We start from the raw sequence: 20,603 nt of genomic DNA, 5'->3' as shown, positions 1-20,603 counted from the left end.
GCTCTATGGGCTTGGGCAAATTGCATGTCTTGAGAATGCATTATCTCCAACTTCCATTTTTGCCTGATGGTCAATGAAATGGGAGAGTGAAATTTGTGCATTTCAAATGATTTGGGGCCCTCTATTAAATTTTGAATACCCTTCCTGCTGCAGGAAGTTCTTTAAAACTATATCGTGTTAACTAATATGTGGCTAGTTAATGACTGTAGAATTCTGTATCTTTTCCCCCCTAATAGTAGGACACCTCACAACTATGGATATATTTGGCTTTCTGCCACTTGCCTGAAACTGCAGGTGTCATGGTTAAAAGCCATTATTTTGCTACTGGAAATTAATTTCATTTTAACATTAAAATGCTAATTGATCCTTTTTTTGGCCTTTTTAACATAGGTGTTCTGAGCTACAATAATTTTTTGGAACGGCAGAAATGATTGGTTCTAGCAACAGATGGGAATTTGGAGTCACTCTGAAATATATCCTGGATTAATTGTGTTTGACTAGAACCAAATCGTATGAGGTCCCCAAGGTAAGATTATTTTAACGTTCACCTGGACATGATATCTTTACAGAGTATTGAGAATTTAGCAAAAGTGAGTATCCTGGAGTTGATGATCCTTTTTAGAAGCCTGCTTTTACACTTTTTGGGAATTTGGGGAAATGTTGATCTTTTCATTTTAGCTTTCATCTGTGAAATGAAAATTATTTCAGTTTGCAAAATAGTACTTTGGTTTATTCAGTAGGGGAAAAGATGAGGAAATACAAATCTATTGCTGAATAGCTTTCTGGCCCCACCACTACCACTCTGACCTGGCATTTCTCTGGGGGAATTGTTGAGCTATTGTTAAGTGAATCCTTGTTTTAGGGACTGGGAACTTATTGCTGCTCACCCAGCAACTTGTTACATAGAATTGTCCATGTAAGAAGAAGATAGATTAGGGATCATTGTCCAGGATTTGGAATGTGTGTCCTTGAGACTTTTGATTTAAGGCATTTGTTGTTGGAATCCAACCAGGAAAACAGAAACCATTCTGCTGGCTTTTTCACTGCTCCGTGAGCGTGGGTAAATTGCATGTCTTGGGAATGAATTATCTCCGACTTACGTTTTTGTCCAATGGGAAGTGAATTCAGGAGACTGGTTATACACATGATGGGAGAGTCAGAGAAACTGAGCAGAAGATACACAGGAAGCCACTGCCATCCCCTGGCTGGGGATCGTGGAAGCAGTTAGTCCATGAGGAAGCAGTGCCTAGAAGAAGGAAACTAGAGTGGAAGCTAGAACCACAGTGGGCCCTTCTGGCAGGAACTGGAGCCATGGTGGAGAAATGGCCACCCCACAGATCCTGCCAAAGACAGAGAAGGCAGGGAGAAATGTCCTGACCTATCCCTTTTCCTAGTTTCCAGGCTCCAACTGTTGCCTTTCCTTGACTGAACCCAGCCAGTAACCAGCTGACCTGGGAGCCTGGGAAATGCAGCCTAGAGGGCCCTCCAGCCCTCATTACAGGGGAAGGGGGAAGAATGGATCTGAAGGCAAAACAGGCCCAGGCTGTTATATAATTCATATATTTAAAATAAACTTTTATTTCTTTTTAATAAACTTTTATTTTCATTTTATAATGTAACTTTCATTACTGAAGAGCATCCCATCTCATGGCTGTGTCATAATTTGTTTAACCAGTCTCATACTGTTAAACATTTGGATCATCATTTTTTTTTTTTGTCTTTCCCTCCCTGCCTCCCTGCCTCCCTGCCTTCTTTTTTTGAGACAGGCTCTCACTCTTTGCTCAGGCTGGAGTGTGGTGGTATAATCATAGCTCACTCCTGCCTTGAATTCCTGGCCTCAAGCAGTCCTTCCACCTCGGTCTCCCGGTGTGCTGGGATTACAGGCATGAGCCACCATGCATGGCCAGATCATTTTCAGTAGTATAAGCAACAAAAAAAGTCCCATACATTGCTGGTTATTTCTTTAGGGTTAAATCCCATAAGTGACCTGCTGGATTGTAAACGTTTGACACACATGATCAAATTATCAATTAATTTATGGTTTTATCGAGTTAAACCCTTTCTCTTTGTATTAGAGATATTTCATTCAATTATTGCCAACGGTGGGACATTATTTTAAATATTTTAATTGCTTTCCTTTGAGTGTGGGTGGCATTGTGGTTTTGATGAGTTTCACATCTTTGATTAAATTACACCTGTAAGGCATAGATGAAGGGATTTCACAGGTGTTTTTAAGGTTCCACATACACTGAATTTAGTTAATCAAAAGAGAGACTATCCTGGGTGGGACTGACCTAATCAGATAAGCCCTAAAAAGGGACTGAGCCTTTCCTGGAGGAAGAGATTCAAACCATGAAGGAGCATGTGCAGGGGCCGTGTGGCAAAGACGTGAAGGGCTTGAGAGCAGTTCCTGGTCGATAGCAAGAATATGGGGAATACAGAGAGTCCCAAGAAAATGGCTTTTGCCAACAACCTGAGAGCACTTGGAAGTGATCCTTCCCCAGTTGAGCCTCCAGATGAGGACACACCCAGCTGACACCTTGATTTTAGCCTGTGAGTTTCTGAGCAGAAGACCCAGCCAGAACATGACAGACTCCTGACTTACAGAAACTATGAGATAATATATTGGTGTTGTTTCAAACTGCTCCTTTCCCAGCACTAAGTAGGCCCGACACTCCTTAGCTTCTGAGATCAGGTGGGTTGAGGGTAGTATGGCTATAGATTGTTGTTTTAAATTTCTAAGTTTGGTAATTTGCTTCAGACATTTCTAACATCCTAAACTTACACAGAAACATGGAGCCTTTCTGCTTTGAAGGGCCTTTAGTTTCTCAAAGCATGCCTTCCATCTCCACCTCAGTGTTCTCACATGAAGGGGACAGAAACTCTAGAAGCAGCTTGAAGGGTGGCAAAGAAAATAGTATGTGGATCTTACATGAGTTCTAGATGCTATTATCAATCACATAATTTGGGGGAAGTCCAGAGGCTCAAATTCCGGTATTTGATGATTTTTTTTTGTTAATGGAACACTCTGTCTCACACATAATGTTTTAAAATTCCAGTTATTACCCCAGTATCAGCTATCGATCTATTTGTTACAAAGGCTTATTCCTCTTACCCAAGGATCAGAAGTTCAAATGGCCACATGTAAATGAGTTGGGCTGGTTGGGCCCAAGGTACTGACTGGTAGGAGGGACTGTGGAGACCCATCTAGGGGCAGTGGCAACCACTCCAGCCTCTTACTCCCACGTGGAAATGTGAGCCCAGGGATGCCAGGAATAATTTTTCAAGAGAATCTGGATTCTGATGTGCAATCTGGACATTTTATGTGTTGGCAACCAATTCAATTTATTTATTTTTTTAAAAGCACAGATCAAACAAAACACATTTGCAGGCTGGGTCAGATACCCTGGCTTCCAATTTGTCATAATTAGTGGCCCCAAAAGGGACAATTTCAAGGCATCACATAAATGAAAGATGAGTTTTCTATTGCTGCATTGCAAATTACCCAACATAGCCATTTAAAACCATTTTGAAACAGTTTAAAAGGGCAAAAAGAAGCCAGTGCTTTTTGTTACTTTTAACACCAAGTTCTTCAAAGATGATTGGCCTGGCTACTTAAAAAGCAGACCAAATCTCAAATCAATAAGCAATACACCCTTTAACAAGATCTGTTTGCCTGAATTGTGAGAGGTCACGAAGAGAGAAGGTTGGCAGCAGAACATGTGTGTGCCTCGGGGTATGGCATGGGCATGCAGTTACCCTGAGGCTTTGATGTGTTTTCCTGGAACAGGGAACTGGGACTTTGGTAGAGGCACTGCTAGGTCGCTGGCAGCTGGAGGTGCTTCCTTATAGGACTTCCTTAGGGGTCTTGCCTATAGTGTGACTCAGACAAGAAACCAAACTCAGGTACCATGTTTTTATGGTTGGCCCATAAGTGTGTATATATTTGCATATATTAAACAGGGGTTTCTTCGATCCATTGTGGTAATAATAGATGCCATGAGGCATGTGTGAGGAAGAATCTAATATCACTGGAATTTCAGCTGCCAAATGCAGTGACTTTTGCTTCAAAAGTTAATATAAAAAAAGCAAACAGAAAAAGTTAATCAAGTTCTATCTACTTAATTCCCTTATGATGTTATAAAACGGCAGAAAATTAGGCAGCTGGGAATAATGTTTTTGATATCTTCCTTTTTTTACTCTTTTGTTTTAGAATAGACCATGCAACCATAATGTAAACTGAATTGTCTTTGAGCAACTGTTTTGATACTGCCCATCATACGAAGTTAAATTCATTTTATATTCACTTGTATTTGTCCATACACCTCTCCGAAGGAGGAGCTGAGATTGGTTTAATCAACTATGAACCTAGTCTTCCAGACCAGAAAGCCTTAGTGTACAGTCAGAGAAACCAGGAGAAAGTTCTTGGACCACATGTGCAAAATCTCCATGGATTCTTTCAGATCCAGAAACCATATATATTTTATTTGGATCTGGCTCTAAGTGTGTTGCTTTTACATCTCATGGTATAAAATAGAATAAAATCCCCATGCTCTGTTAGGGTAACTCAAGCAACAACTTGCAGATTTATAAATAAGCTTCTCACTGATGCATAGTGCTAACTTGGAAAACTCTGAATTATCAAAGTTTTTATTGAAAATTTAGTTAATGCTCAGTGCAAATAAGGTTTGATTGGTCTTCTGTTTTCTTGGGAGAAAGGAATTCCAGCTCCAGGGATCTGCCCCTGCTTTCTCCCGCCTTCCTAGGATGGTGCTTGCCAGGGAGTCTGGCCTTCCTCAGTCCTCACTGACTCCAGCCCTGCTTCTCCTCCAGGATGAGAGTCTGTGCTAAGTCAGTGTTGCTGTCGCACTGGCTCTTTCTAGCCTACGTGTTAATGGTGTGCTGTAAGCTGATGTCCGCCTCAAGCCAGCACCTCCGGGGACATGCAGGTAAGCCCTTTAAGCTCATTATGCACTGCTGAGATAACAAAACCCCTCCAAACGTCAGAGTCCACATTAGACACAGATAACGGATGTGAGCTTCTGATGGGGTGTAAATAACTAGAGGAAGCATGAAACATGGCGGAGTAACACAGTTTAATGGTTTAGCGCTTTAAGAGTCCTTTAAAAATATTTTTCAGGCTTTTAAAAACTTTTGTTTTCTTGGGCACACTTTTATTTTTATAGCAGTTTTTCTCAAGGAATCCCAGAAAACCAGCAGCAATTTGTGTGGTTGGCGTGTGTGTGTGTGTGCATACATGTCAGTCCATCTGCCCATCCATCCATCCATCAACTCCTGCAGCTTCCTTAGAAGTAGAACATCTTTATGATAAACTTAAACTAACACTTATAGGGCTGTAGTGAAGGGAATAGTCAGATAATTTAAGATCTTTTTGAGAGATGTGGAGAAAATATGCTACATGATTTTTTAAAAAAAAGAAAAGAGAAAAAGCTGTGGTAACTTTCGTAAAGGACTTAAAATGGGTGTTGTCTAAAGATTTAGAGGCAGTCATTCTGATAACTTCTAGTGAAACTCATATCTCTGCATTGCTGATTTTTAAAGGTGAGATCAAAACCATCAGCTGCTGATCAGTTTGTGTTTTTTTTTTTTTTTTGTGTGTGTGTGTTTCTGTCCTTTCTTACATCAACATTTAAAGTGACACAGTGGAAACTGCCCAGTAAATTATGTTTTCCTGAATAATTCATAAGTGTCAATGGACTTGTTGTCAATTAATTTGCTCTCTCAGCTTTGGTAATCTGAGACATGGCAGTGCCAAAAATGTTTTGACTTCTTTGGGAAAGAGTGATGCCTGAACCCTAAATCACGTATGGGTCAGAATTATAAATTCTGTCTCCAAAGGTCTTGTGTGTGGAAACTTCATGAGATATTCTTACCACCAAATATATAACATGTCATACTTTCCACTTCGTTATTCTGATATTTTAAGGTTAGTCATAATTTAAGGCTCAAGATAATTTTTAAAATCTCACACAACTCAATTTTCCCTCCTCAAGTGACAGTTCCAAGAAGATGAGAAAAATAATGATTGAAGTTTCAGCAAATCAGCATAAAATCAATACCATCTGGCTGCTGTGAAGTGCCCACAGCTAGTTGGTTATTGTGCTGTGCCTATTTTTATGAGTTTGTTCACGAGGATAGTGTTTGAGGTCCTCAATCTTATCTCTTTTCTTGAGTGGAGTTTAAGAGTCAGATTAGTTGACAGGTGAAGCATTGCAGTGGGATTACCACCCGCTCCCATTCATGCTGTAAATTTTCTCTAGTGATCTTCAGGGAATGAAAGTCCATGATCCTTGCAATGTCCATGTGGCGTTTTTGTCCCCATTTAGTGCTCAGCTGATGGAGAACTTAGGATCACCAGAATTAACTGGGGCAGTGCACCGAGATCCTGAGAAACTCTGGTCAGATTTTCACTCTACTGTGGATATATTATAGGAGGTCTGACAGCGGGAGCAAGTTGCAGACAGTTACCTGCAGACGGCTGTGTCTGAGTGTCCAGAGAGGCTCCTGGCACTGTCCCATGGGCTTCATGGTTAGTGCAGGCCAATTAAAGAAATGGTGGCACTAGGAAACCCTAGTTAGAAGTTGGATGCTTTTTATGGCTTGGATTAGAAGAGTGGATGTTGATTGCTGTGTGTAAACAAGGAGGTATTTTACAACCCTATCTCTGCCTACCTGGCTAAGAGACACAGAAGAAGGCGGGAATCTCCCCCCAGTTTTGGGAGATGGGTGTTATGGTAGGTGTGTATCAAAGATTTAATTTTAGTTTAAGCATTAAACCAAAATAAAAACCCACCTAATTTTCACAGGTTGGGTGGTGAGACTCTTGAAGACAAATGGCATTAATACATTTCCACAGAGTCCAGAGGTAGTATTTTTAATCAACTAAAAAACACAAGAGACTGCTTTTGTTGTTTTTAAAGTCTATTTTCCATCATAATTGAGCAGGAGATCACATATACATATAGGACTGTGTAGCTTCAAGCTGTAGAAAAGGTGAAGGGGCCAATTGGCAGGTTGGTTTCTTTTAAAAGGAGGCCAGGGCTAACTCTTGTTATTTCTTCAACTAGCAATGTCCTTTTGTTCCCCCCCCTTTTTTTTTTTGGCTGTAAGCAGTGCATCATTTTCCCACAAGAGGGCAGCAAATATGTTTTGTGCAGTGGAAAGATGCCATCTGGAAGGAAGTTTTGGAAACTCGACTCCTGTGGAATTAAAGATTTAGGGATCTTCCTAGAAATTTCATCTGGTGTAGACACGAGTGTTTGGGACAGAAAGCACCTTACAACTTTAAGATTTATTCCTGGGAATACTAGGAGACTTCAAAAATTCAGATTTTTGTCCTTTAAAGATGAAATCATAGCCAGTTTTCTGATGGAGCTGAGAGAGTTGAGAACTTGGGTGCTATTGATTTATTTGTTCACTTTAATAGTTCCATTTCCCTAGAGAACTTTGAATATAACCTGGACTGCACTATTTCAATTCCACAAAATGCTGTGGTGTTTATTTAATATAATGTGTTGGCATAAAGTCCCTGGAAAAACTGGGGCACACCTGGACATGAGGCAGGAGAGGAAATCAAATGTTGGGGGGTCTAAAGTCAAACCTAATTCTCGGTTCTGGTACATCCTGGCTGTGTGGCCTTATCCAGGCCACTTAACCTCTCTGAACCTGTTTTATCATCTTTAAAGATGGAATGATATCCATGCCTATTTTATTTGGAGTTACTGGAATAACTAAATAAGGAAAAGTAGGTGAAGGGATTAGCACGTAGTCAACATTCCATAAATGGCAGCTATTTTCACACTTGGAGGCATGTAGAATGAGTGTGGAAAGGTTTGCATTCCAGGAACGGCTGAAGACTATAAGCATGGGTAGGTAGATGTGATCAGAGCCTTCAGGGTTTGAAGATTTCTCATGTATAAGAGGAAAAGGCTTGTTTTTTCACCGTTCTAGAAAACTAACTATGGCAAAGAAAGTCGCTTTATGAAGACTGAGGTTTCAGCTCAACCTTAAGGAGAGAAAGGCTTCAACAAGCTGGGAACAGAGTGAACCAGAAGGGTGTTGAGAGCCCTTTTATTTGCTGGCCTTGAGCTAAGTCTGCTGTAGAGAGGATGTCTCACTGATTGGGAAGTAGTTAGATGTCAAGAACTGTGAAGGGTCTGAGCTTTTACCCTCCTCGCAAGCTAGTAGTTTAGCTGGTCATAGTTTCGTGAATGCTGGGCAGAAGGCATGAGATGATTGCGTCAGAGACAAAAGATTTTATTTTAATTAATCAATTTTTTGAGGTGGAGTCTCCCTCTGTCACTTACGCTGGAGTGCAGTGGTGCAGTCTCGGCTCACTGCAACCTCTGCCTCCCAGGTTCAAGTGATTGTCCTGCCTCAGCCTCCTGAGTAGCTGGGATTATAGGCGCCTGCCACAATGCCCAGCTAATTTTTGTATTTTTAGTAGAGATGGGCTTTCACCATGTTATCTCCCAGGCTGGTCTCGAACTCCTGACCTCAAGTGATCCACCCACTTCGGCCTCCCAAAGTGCTGGCATTACAGACCTGAGCCACTGTGCCCGGCCCGAGACAAAAGACTTTATTACTCATGGCACAGGAAGCAGCATGAGCTTCAGGTTTGCTTCAGTTCTTCTTTCATTCTTGGGCAAGTTATGAAACCTCTTCGGGACTCAGCCTCTTTCTGTGTAAAATGAGAATAATAAAAATAATAAAAAATAAACCTCAGAGTTATAATAAGGAATCAATTAATACCTGGGAAATGCTGACAACTGTGTTTGCTTAGTGAGTGCTCAAATGCTAGTTATCCTTATTTAGACCTGTCTTCTTCTTTTGAATGTTATCTGTTTTGTATAGGTTCTGTACTGTTTAAATTTATGGAAATTTAGGTTTTCTGTTTTTTTTTTCTGTTATAAATGATTATGCAAAATATGCATGTTGTGATTGTGTGTTTTGGTGGTTTATGTTGTTTTTAACTTACGGTAAATTTTTTGAAGAGCAGTTGTTGTAATCCAAGTTTGAGCCCATGTTTTCTGTCCCCTATCATGGCTGAAATTTATAGGAACCCTGCAAATACTCTTGACTGTATGGACTGTTTTAGTTGTAATTTTCTACAATAAACCTGGTAATTTCAAAACTACTAATTGAGTGGGGCATATAACATCTACTACAGGAGTCTCTCTGAGGCTTAAATTTGAGATAACATTTGTGAAAATGATAAAATTGTATGTACAAGCGGCTATTTGTACTTTGCCGGCAGAAATGAATTGTACTTACACAGATGTGTTTGAAAAATGATTTGCCTGCATTGCCTAAGTTCTGACACTAGGGGGTAGGCAAGGCTTATCATAGCTAAATAGAGCCACGTAATTTTGCATGTTATAAAAAACGTGCTGAAAAAAATCAAAGGAAACAGGAAATTAATTTTACTAACACATTTTATTTAACCCAATATATTAAAAATATTATCATTTTAACGTGAACCTAGCCACATTTCAAGTGCTCAATAGCTACATGTGATTAGAGCCTACTATAATAAGTACCATGAACTAATAATGAGTTAGGTCTTAATTTTGCTTTTTTAAAGATTAGAATTATGGGTTATTTTAATTTTCGTGGGTCAGTCATAGAGCACATTGTTTTATCTCTTTTTATTTCACTTAATTTCTTTTATGTTTTATTTAATTATTTAGTTCTCTTTTTTTTTTTTAAACAAATGACTACTAAATTTAGAAAAAGTACCAGGTAAGTGGGATTTGTAACATCAAGTAATAAAGAAAGGGGAAGAGTTGTGTTTCCTGATGAATTGCTTATGCTATTATTCTCTGCAAGAGCATATTTTTAGGGAGAGGGAAGTGGCAAAAGTAATTTGACAGTGTGTGTGTGTGTGTTTATGCATGTGATATCAACCATTAAGTCTTAAAGTTACCCACTAGCAAACTTATTTTGATCAATAATGAGCACTTACCCACTGGGGTAAGTGAAACTTGATGTTACTGTTTTAATATGGTTTCTCCTGTACTTTTCTCTGTCTTCCTTCTTCCTGTCCCACTTCCAGTGAATGGTTATTTCAGTAAATCTATGGATGTATTGCTGTGTAGGCAACTCCACAATAACATACTCTATTTTATGAGCAAGAAAAAGAAAAGGCTGTGGAATGGTTTAAAGGGCCTATGTTTTGGTAGCAATGAAAAAAGGCATCTATAGGATAGTGGTTACTTTATTCTTTCCCTGGGGAGTTTTTGCACTAAAAACACAGGGCCCACTGCAGCTATATTCCATCTGAACCTTACAAAGTAGAGTGCAGACACCTGTATTATTTAACAACCATACTAGTGATTACTCAGGCCTGCAGCTAAAGATGAGAACCACTGATTCAGAAGAAAAAAAAAAACAAAAAAACAACTGGAAGTTTGACTCTAGCTCCTATCAAGGTACAGTTTGATCTGAGTGGTGATGAGTCTCCATTTCAGTCTTGATATGACATGGTTAGGCTGAGGAGAGGTGTATTTCACCCCTCAAGGTGACCTACATCTCCACCTCTTGGGAAAGACTGTGAGAGTACTTACTCATTTTGTACCAGCTAGGCTTTCTGGATGCTAAAAGCTTCCATCGTGAGGGATTCCATTGACCTCCCTTTTACCCCATATTATATTTCTTCAGTGCCATCTTGATGGGCTCATCATAATCTCAGCTTTTAATAAGAAGGGAAAGGAGCACATTATATGAGGTGTTAAGATTCGGCTCCTTCTCACCTCCTCAGCTGCAAGTTCAAGTCCCAGTGCCACCGGCAAGGTCAGCTTTGCGAAATGTCTGACAAATGAGCATGCTTTACATCCTTTTTTGTGTGTGTGTGTGGGAAGAAAGGGTTGTATTACTGATGGGAGTAAAGAATTTCTGTTCCTCAAGTGAGCTTGTGAGCCACCCTACTTGGCAGAGCAGGCTTTTTCACCCTTCCCTCTTTGAGTCCTTAAGGCAGAACAGGCAACCGTCTTTGAAGAGTTCTCTGGGTAGTCTGGGAAAAGATTCTCCTTACCCTTGAGAAGAAACTTCCCTTTTTCTTCTCTCAAGCCACAGCCTTAGACTTCTCTAAACAAAGCCTGCAATTTGGGGTTTAAAAAGCTACAGGTCAATACCTCATCTGTATGCCAGTGCTATATGAGGAAATTGGAACCATTCATTCCATATAAGGAAAATAAAATCATTGGTAAAAAGAAACAGCAGGGCTGTAGAGATGGGGCAGGAAGAAAAATGACGTTTTGTGTTTTCCTAGGTGTTGCTTGGATACTTTAAATATTTTGGTCCATATGGTAGTCTCAGAATAGAACTCTGGAAATAATATTATTGAAGGGACATTTAAAAACCCATTACAAAGGATTGATTGTGAGAAGACTGTGTTTGCAAGAGTTAAAAACAATTTGACTACTAAGGCCAATTACCATCAATGCTTATATTTTAGGGTATGTCTGGAATCAGATAAGAACGATAACTAAGTCCGACAGGGTGAGAAGGTCCTGAGGTGGTTGGGTGTCTCCAACTGGGCTCTGTTTTTTTCTTACCTGTTGGGGATTGGGTAATGGGATCCTATGAAGCAGAGAGGGAACAATAGAGAAATTTGTTTCAGGAAAGATATAATATAGGCATGACATGAAATAAGTGAATAGCAACAGTGTTGTTAGCAGCAGGCAATTTTTCAGTAGCTCATCACCGACATTGCACAGCTACCTGGGAAAGGGTTGGGACTAAATAGCAGCCATCCAAGGGTGTGGGAGATTTGAGCAATCTGAACTTGGTTGTGCATAAAGGAGTCAAGAGGTGTGTCTTCTTCCTCAAAGTCGAACAGTTACAGATTTTGGAAAAGTCTCCTTTGCTCTGGAAAGTCTTATTTGTTGTTTAGAAAGCATTTGCAAGAGATGGTGGAAGGCTTGTCTTTCAAGCAGAACTTTCAAAGCCTGGTTGGATTTGAGCTAGAGGAATGAACGTGTGAACATGTTGCTGTTTTCTGCCCTCTCTGCAAGTGTCCTGTGATCATTTTACAGGCTTTTCAAGTAAGTGTTGCCCCATGGAGGACAGTGATTTCTAACTAGGCATAGTCTCTGTGTTTGAGCTGTTGCCGGCTAAACATATCCAGTAGGAAATAATGCTGACATTGAAAGGGAGAGGGCAGCTATTAATATGTATTTCTTGTCTAGTTAGTTGCTTTCAGGATACCATCTAGAAATTGGAAACATTCACAGAATGGCTACGTCAGCATTTTTCTAGCCCAGGGTGTGTGTGTGTGTGTGTGTGTGTGTGTGTGTGTGTGTGTGTGTGTGTGTGGTGTGTATGTCTGTGTGTGTCTGTCTGTTGTATGTGTGTCTGTGTCTGTTTCTGTTTGTCTTCTCCTGGAAAACACGTATGACATTGTCTGATCTCTCCAGGCGAGAGCAAGGTTGTTAGCGTCTCCTACCTTATGTTGTACTGATCTGGAATTTGTTTTCTAATGAGCCTGATTCATGCCTTATAGGTGTGTGATGCATCAGAACCTGGATTGTTTCTATAAGTCACTGAGACCTGAACTTGAACCCTACTAATTTTAGAATTTGTAGTGGAACGTGTGATGAAAGATCAGCCTTGAAATGATAGGGCTGATATTTACCCATGCTGTCTATGAAAAGGGATTTGCTAAGCAAATAAATGGTGTAAATACATTTACCCAGGAGCTGTTCATGTTATCTTAAAAAATTGTCAAGTGCTTTGGGAAGCATTTGTTTAACATGAAGTCAAAATGCTTGTGCCTTCTCTTTGCAAAGTCCTACCTATGTGACCCTGGGCAAAGTTGTTTAATCTCTCTGAGCCTCAGTTTCTTCTTCCTGGAAGAAGAAATACTTAAAAGTATTTTTGTGACATGAAATGAGACAATTTATCTAAAGGGCTCGGTATTATGTCTGGATTTTGATGCATTTTCTTATTTATTATTGCTATATAATAGTTGTACATATCTTTGGGGTACTTGTGATATTTTGATACATATATACAATGTGTAATGATCAAACCAGGACAATTGCAACATCGATCACCCCAAACATTCACCCTTTCTTTATGTTGGGAATATTATGATTCCTCTTCTCTAGCTATTTTGAACTAAAACCAAATTATTGTTAACTATAGTTGCTGTACCGTACTATTGAACACTACGTCATATTTCTTCTCTCTAACTGTATTTTTTTTATCTGTTAACCTCTGTTCATCTCTCCCTCCTCCCAACCCTTCCTAGCCCCTGGTAACCACCAATCAACTTTCTACCAGTATGAAATCTACTTTTGTAAGCTCTCATGTATGAGTGAGAGCATGCAGTATTTATTCTGTGCCTGGCTTATTTCACTTAAAATAATGACCTCCAGTTACATCCATATTGCTGCAAATGACAGGATTTTATTCTTTTTTATGACTGAATAATATTCCATCGTATATATGTACCACATTTGCTTTATCCATTTGTCCACTGACGGACACTTACGTTGTTCCCATATCTTGGCTGTTGTAAATAGTGCTGCAATAAACATGGGAGTATAGTTGTCTCCTTGATATTCTGGTTTCCTTTCTTTTGGATAGATATCCAGCAGTGGGATTGCTGGATCATTTGGTCCTTTTATTTTTAGTTTTTGAAGGACCGCTATACTGTTTTCCACAGTGGCTGTACTAATCTACATTCCCCCCAATGATGTATGAGTGTTCTCCTTTCTCCACATCCTTGCCAGCATCCATTATTTTTTGTGTTTTTGATAAAAACCATTTTGGCTGGGGTGAGATGATATCTCATTGTGGTTTTGACTTGCATTTCCCTGTTGATTAGTGATATTGAGCATTTTTTCACATACCTGTTGGTCATTTGTATGTCTTCTTTTGAGAAATGTTTATTCAGCTCTTTTGCCCATTTTAAAACTGGATTGTTTTTATTTTTTGCTGTTGAGTTGTTTGAGTTCCTTATATGTGCTGCTTATCAATTGATTGTTGGATGGATAGTTTGCCAATATTTTTGGCCTTTTCATAAGTTATCTTTTCACTTTGCCGATTGCTTCCTTTGCAATGCAGAAAATTTTTGCTTTTGTGACCTGTGCTTTTGAAGTCTTACTAAAAAATGTTTGCCCAGACCAATATCTTGGAGGATTTCCCCAGTTTTTGCTTCTAATAGTTTCATAGTTTCAGGCATTAGATTTAAGTCTTTACTCCATTTTGATTTGATTTTTGTATATAGTGAGCGATAGGGGTCTAGCTTTGTTCTTCTGCACATGGTTTTTCAGTTTTCCCAGCACCATTTTTTGAAGAGACTGTCCTTTCCCCAATATAGGTTCTTGGTGTCTTTGTCAAAAATGAATTGGTATTGTAAACAGTGCTGCAATAAACATTCGTGTGCATGTGTCTTTATAGTAGAATGATTTATCATCATTTGGGTATATACTCAGTAATGGAATTGCTGGGTCAAATGGTATTTCTGGTTCTAGATCCTTGAGGAATTGCCACACTGTCTTCCACAACAGTTGAACTAATTTACACTCCCACCAACAGTCTAAAAGCGTTCCTATTTCTCCACATTCTCACCAGCATCTGTTGTTTCCTGACTTTTTAATGATCGCCATTCTAACTGGCATGAGATTTTGGAACCAACCCAAATACCCATCAGTGATAGACTGGATAAAGAAAATGTGGCATGTATACACCACGGAATACTGTGCAGCCGTAAAAAAGAATGAGTTCATGTCCTTTGCAGGGATATGGATGAAGCTGGAAACCATCATTCTCAGCAAACTAACGCAGGAACAGAAAACCAAACACTGCATGTTCTCACTCATAAGTGGGAGTTGAACAATGAGAACACATGGATATAGGAAGGGAAACATCACACATCAGGGCCTGTCGGGTGGGGAGCAAGGGGAGGGAGAGTATTAGGACAAATACCTAATGCATGCAGGTCTTAAAACCTAGTTGATCGGCTGATAGATGCAGCAAACCACCATGGCACATGTATACCTATGTAACAAACCTGCACATTCTGTACATGTATCCCAGAACTTAAAAGTAAAATAAAAAAAATGAGTTGGCTGTAAATGTGTGGATTTATTTCTGGGTTCTGTATTCTGTTCCACTGCTCTTATGTGTCTGTTTTTATGCTAGTACCATGCTGTTTTAATTACTATGACTTTGTAGTACATTTTGAAGTCAAGTAGTGTGATGCCTCCAGCTTTGTTCTTTTTGTCCAATTCGGATTGTTTTGGTTATTTTGGGTCTTTTATGGTTCCACATGAATTTTAGCATTCTTTTTTCTATTTTTGTGAAGAATGTTATTGGTTTTTCATAGAGATTGCATTGAATCTGTAGACCACTTTGGATAGTATTGACATTTTAACAATATTAATTCTTCCAACCCATGAGTATAGGCATGTTTCCTTTTTTGTGTGTCTTCTTCATTGACTTTCATCAATGTTTAATAGTTTTCTTTGTAGAGATTTGTTGCATCTCTGGTTTAATTTATTTCTAGGTATTTTATATTCTTTGTGTCTATTGTAAATGGTATTGGTGCCTCGATTACTTTTTCGGATTCTTTGCATATAAATGCTATGGATTTTTGTATGTTAATTTTGTATCCTGCAACTTTACTGAATTCACTTATCAGTTCTAAGTGTTTTTTTGTTGGAATCTTTAGGTTTTTCTAAATGTAATGTCATGTCGTCTATGAACAAGAATGATTTGTCTTCTTCCTTTCCAATTTGGATGCCCTCTATTTCTTTCTCTTGTCTAATTGCTGTGGCTAGAACTTCAAATGTTATGTTGAACAAAAGTGGTAAATTTGGGCATCCTTGTCTTATTCCAGATCTTAGAGAAATGTCTTTCAATTTTCCCCCAAGCAGTATGTTAGCTATGGGTTTGTTACGTATGGCCTTTTTTGTTTTGAGGTGTGTTCCTTCTGTACCCAATTTGTTGAGAGTTTTTATCATAAAAGAATGTTGAATTGTGTTGAATGCTTTTTAAACATTTGTTGAAATGATCATATGGTTTTTGTCCTTGATTCTGTTAATCTGATTTATCATGTTTATTGATTTGCATATGTTTAACCATCTTTGCATCTCTGGGATGACATTGATTATTTGATCATGGTGAATGATCTTTTTCTTGTGTCATTGAATTTGTTTTCTAGTGTTTTGTTGAGGACGTTTACATCTGTGTTCATCAGGGATATTGGCTTGTAGTTTTCTTTTCATTGTGTGCTTATCTGGTTTTGGTGTAAGGGCAGTGCTGGCCTTGTAGAGTAAATTTGCACATAATACCTCTTCTTCATTTTTTTGAATAGTTTGAGTATAATTGGTGTTATAAATAGTTCTTTAAATATTTGGTAGAATTCAGCAGTGAAGCCATCATGTCTTGGGCTTTTCTTTGATGGGCAATCCTTTATGACTGCCTTAATCTCATTATTTGTTATTGATCTGTTTGAGTTTTCTATTTCTTCCTGGTTTAATCTTGGTAGGTTGTGTGTGTCCAGGAATTTATTCATTTCTTTTAGCTTTTCCAGTTTGTTGGCATATAGCTGTTGATGATCCTTTGAATTTCTTTGGTATCAGTTGTTATGTCTTCTTTTTGTTTTTCTTTCTGATTATATTTATTTGGGTCTTCCCTCTTTTTGTTCTTAGTCTAGCTGAAGGTTTTTCAATTTTTTTATCTTTTCAAAAAAACCTTTTGTTAATCTTTTGTATTTTTTAAAGTTTCAATTTCATTATTTCTGCTCTGGTATTATTTCATTCCTTCTACTAATTTTGGATTTGTTTGGTTCTCTTCTAATTTCCTGAGATGTATCATTGTTTATTTGAAATTGTTCTGCTTTTTTGAAGTAGGCATTTATTGCTATAATCTTCCCTTTTAATGCTGCTTTTTCTGTATCCCATAGATTTTGGGATGTTTGTTTACATTTTCATTCCTTTCATGAACTTTTAAATTTTCTTCTTAATTGCTTCATTTTCCCATTGATCGTTTAAGAACATGTTGTTTAATTTCCATGTGCTTGTATAGTTTCCAAAGTTCTTATTACTGATTTCTACTTGTATTCCAATGTGATCAGAAAAAAATACTTGATATCATTTTTAGTTTTTTGAATTTGTTGAGACTTGTTTTGTCACCCTACATGTGACCTGTCCTGGAGAGTGTTCCATATGCTGATGAGAAGAAGGTGTATTTTGCAGCAGCTGGATGAAATGTTCTGTAAATGTCAGGTCCATTTTGTCTAGAGTGTAGTTTAGCTCTGATGTTTCTTTGTTGATTTTTCTGTCTGGATGATCTGTACATTACTGAGAGGGGGGTGTTGAAGTCCTCTACTATTATCATATTAGTCTCTCTCTCTTTAGATGTCAATGTTTGCTCTATGTGTTTGGGTGCTATGGTGTTGGGTGCATATATATTTACAGTTGTTATATCCTCTTGCTGAATTCACCCCTTTATCATTATATAGTGAACTCCTTTGTCTCTTTTACGGCCTTCGACTTGAAGCCTATGTCTGGTATAAGTTTAGCTACTCTTGCTCTTTTCTCATTTCCATTTGCATGGAATATCTTTCCTTCTTTTCACTTTCAGTCTGTGTGTGTCTTTATAGGTGAAGTGAATTTCTTGTAGGCAGCATATAGCTGGGTTGTGTTTTAAAAAAATCTTCTCGGCCACTCTATGTCTTTTAATTGGAGAATTTAGTCAATTTACATTCAAGGTTTTTATTGGATGTGTAAGTACTGACCACTGTCATATTGTTATTTTCTGGTTGTTTTGTAACTCCTCTCTTTCTTCCTTTGTTACTGTCTTCTTCCTCTGTGGCTATGTGATTTTTTTCTCTGGTAGTATGTTTTAATTTGTTGCTTTTCATTGTTATTGTATCTATTATAGGTTTTTGCCTCGCAGGGGTTACCATGAGGCTTACAGAAAACATCTTATAGATATAACAAGTTATTTTAAATAAACAGTGTGATCACAAAGAAAAGAAACCAACAAATGAAAAAAAAAACCCTGCCCTTTAACTTCATCCCTTCCACATTTTGACTTTTTTGTTGTCTCAATTTACATCTTTTAATATTGCCTATCCCTAATAAGTTGCTGTTGTCATTATTATTTTTGATAGATTTGTCTTTTAGTTTTCTTTTTTTTTTTTTTTCTTTGAGACGGAGTGTCACTCTGTCGCCCAGGCTGGAGTGCAATGGTGCAATCTTGGCTCACTGCAAGCTCCACCTCCCGGGTTCACACCATTCTCTTGCCTCAGCCTCTCCGAGTAGCTGGGACTACAGGTGCCCGCCACCAAGCCCGGCTAATTTTTTGTATTTTTAGTAGAGACGGGGTTTCACCGTGGTCTCGATCTCCTGACCTCGTGATCCGCCCGCCTCGGCCTCCCAAAGTGCTGGGATTACAAGCGTGAGCCACCGCGCCCGGCCTGTCTTTTAGTTTTCATATTAGTGACATGAGTGGGTTACACACTATGATTACAGTATTAGGATATTTTGAATTTATCTGTGTACTTACTTTAGCAGTTAATTTTTTACCTTCAATTGTTTTCTTTTTGCACATTACTGTTATTTTCTTTCAGATTGAAGAACTCCATTTAGCATTTCTTGTAAAGACAAGTCTAGTGGTGCTGAATTCCCCCAGCTCTTGTTTGTCTGGGAAAGACTTTGTCTGTCCTTCATGTTTGAAAGAAGTTTTTCTGGGTGCAGTATTCTTGGCTTATGGTTTTTTTCTTTAGCAGTTTGAATATGTTATCCCATCTTTCCTGGCCTGTGTGGTTTCCACTGAGAAGTCTGTTGCCAGACAGTTTAGAGCTCCTCAATATGTTATTAGCTGCTTTTCTCATGTTGCTTTTAGGATCCTCTCTTTTTCCTTGACCTTCGAGAGCTTTTTTGGTAGTCTTATTTGGGTTGGTTATATTTGGTGATCTCTCACCTCCTTGTACCTGGGTATTTATATCTTTTTTTTTTTTTTTTTTTTTTTTTTTTTTTTTTTTTTTTTTTTTTTTTTTTTTTTTTTTTTTTTTTTTTTTACATATTTTAAGATTGTATTTATTTGACATTCTGGAAAAGGAGAAACTGCAGGAATGATGAACAGGTCAGTAGTTGTCAGAGTTTGCGGTGGGAGGGGAAAGAAAAATATGATAGATAAGTAATTGAATAAAAAAGAAAAAAGCACAAAACGAAGGGCACGGGGAAGAATAAACAACTTTACAGATTATTTCAAACAACAGGGAAACCACAGAATTATGAGGAGGGCAGATTTACCTGGTCATGAATCTTAGTGTGAATTACTCATATAATAATACATCAGTTCTTGGCCACCATATGCAGTGTAAATTAAGAAATTCCTGTTGCTCAGTGGATGGAAGACTTAGAATGTGAGGGTGTGTTTACAATTCTTTCATTTGCCCTTTACTGAAATGGTGATAGATGCTATAACATATTTTACAGAGAGAATAAGCCTGGATTAGTTGTAGACTACATGATGTTTAAGTTTAGCTATCAAGGTTCAAGAACGGTAGGGATATAATACAGACTGGCAGAGTGCTAGATATGATGCAGAGTAAACAAGTGAAGGATTCAAAAACTGAGAGGTAGATAGAGAATGGCTACGTAAGGTACTCTTGATTCTCCCTCACTAAGCAAGTAGAGAAATGTTAACCATATTACCCTCCATAAAATCTATCTCTATTACAACATTTTCTAAAGCTTAAGTTTTTTTGTTTGTTTGTTTGTTTTTTTGTTTTTTACTTGAGGTGGAGTCTCACTCTGTCACCCAGGCTGAAGTTCAGTGGCAGGATCTCGGCTCACTGCAACCTCAACCTCTCAGTACCTGGATATTTATATCTTGCTCTAGGTTTGGAAAATTTTCTGTTATTTTCTCTCTGGATAAGGTTTCTACTATCCCTTGCTCTTTCTCAATTCCCTCTTAGACACCAGTGATTCTTAGATTTGTTCTTTTGAGTTAATTCTTCATATTCTTTAGGTGTTCTTTGTTCCTTTTCATTCTTTTTTTATTTTTTCTATTCTGACTGTATATTTTCAAATAGCCTGCCTTTGAGCTCACATACTTTTTTCTGGTTTTATTCATTCTGCTATTGAGAACTTCTAATGCATTTTGCAGTCTAACACATGTATTTCTCAGTTCCAGGATTTGTTTTTTTTGTTGTTGTTGTTCATCGGATATATTTCTGAGTTTTTTTTTGTGAGTTTGCAGAGTTGGTTGTTTTTTTTTTTTCTTTTTTTGGAACTGCTGTTTTGAATTCTTGATCTGAGAGCTCACACATCACCATCTCATTAGGTTTCATCCCTGGCTGCTTGTTTTGTCTGCTTAGGGAATTCATGATTCCTTGTTTGTTGTTGTTTCTTGTGAATATATGTCTATTGCTTTGTATGGAAGGTTAATTATTTATTTCCATCTTTTCTCCCTGGCTTGTTTTGGTCTTTCTGGGGTATGTTTTCTTAGAGGTTCTTTGCAGTTGCCAGTTGAATTCCCTTAATCCTAGATTGCTGCTTCCTTTTTGGCACTAGATGGTGCCTTAAACCCAGATTTGCCTCTACTCTCACTAAGGTTCA

The 20,603-nt window shown here is 38.3% G+C and overlaps 1 protein-coding gene across 1 annotated transcript in view; it reads left to right on the top strand.

The window, feature by feature from the left end:
* The first annotated feature begins 511 nt into the window (after positions 1-511).
* The window catches only part of TAFA4 (TAFA chemokine like family member 4), a 141,960-nt gene continuing 121,868 nt past the window's right edge, over positions 512-20,603 (top strand). Inside the window, exons 1-2 of the mRNA XM_032149215.1 lie at positions 512-526; positions 4,834-4,949. Of these exons, the coding sequence (XP_032005106.1) occupies positions 513-526; positions 4,834-4,949 (130 nt within the window). The 5' untranslated portion in view covers position 512. The remainder of the gene's footprint in view (positions 527-4,833; positions 4,950-20,603) is intronic.

The sequence above is a fragment of the Hylobates moloch genome, unplaced genomic scaffold (assembly GCF_009828535.3).
Source record: "Hylobates moloch isolate HMO894 unplaced genomic scaffold, HMol_V3 SCAFFOLD_4, whole genome shotgun sequence".
Taxonomy (NCBI): domain Eukaryota; kingdom Metazoa; phylum Chordata; class Mammalia; order Primates; family Hylobatidae; genus Hylobates; species Hylobates moloch.
The sequence above is the reverse complement of the archived record's forward strand: the minus strand, read 5'-3'. Positions and strand labels throughout refer to the sequence as shown.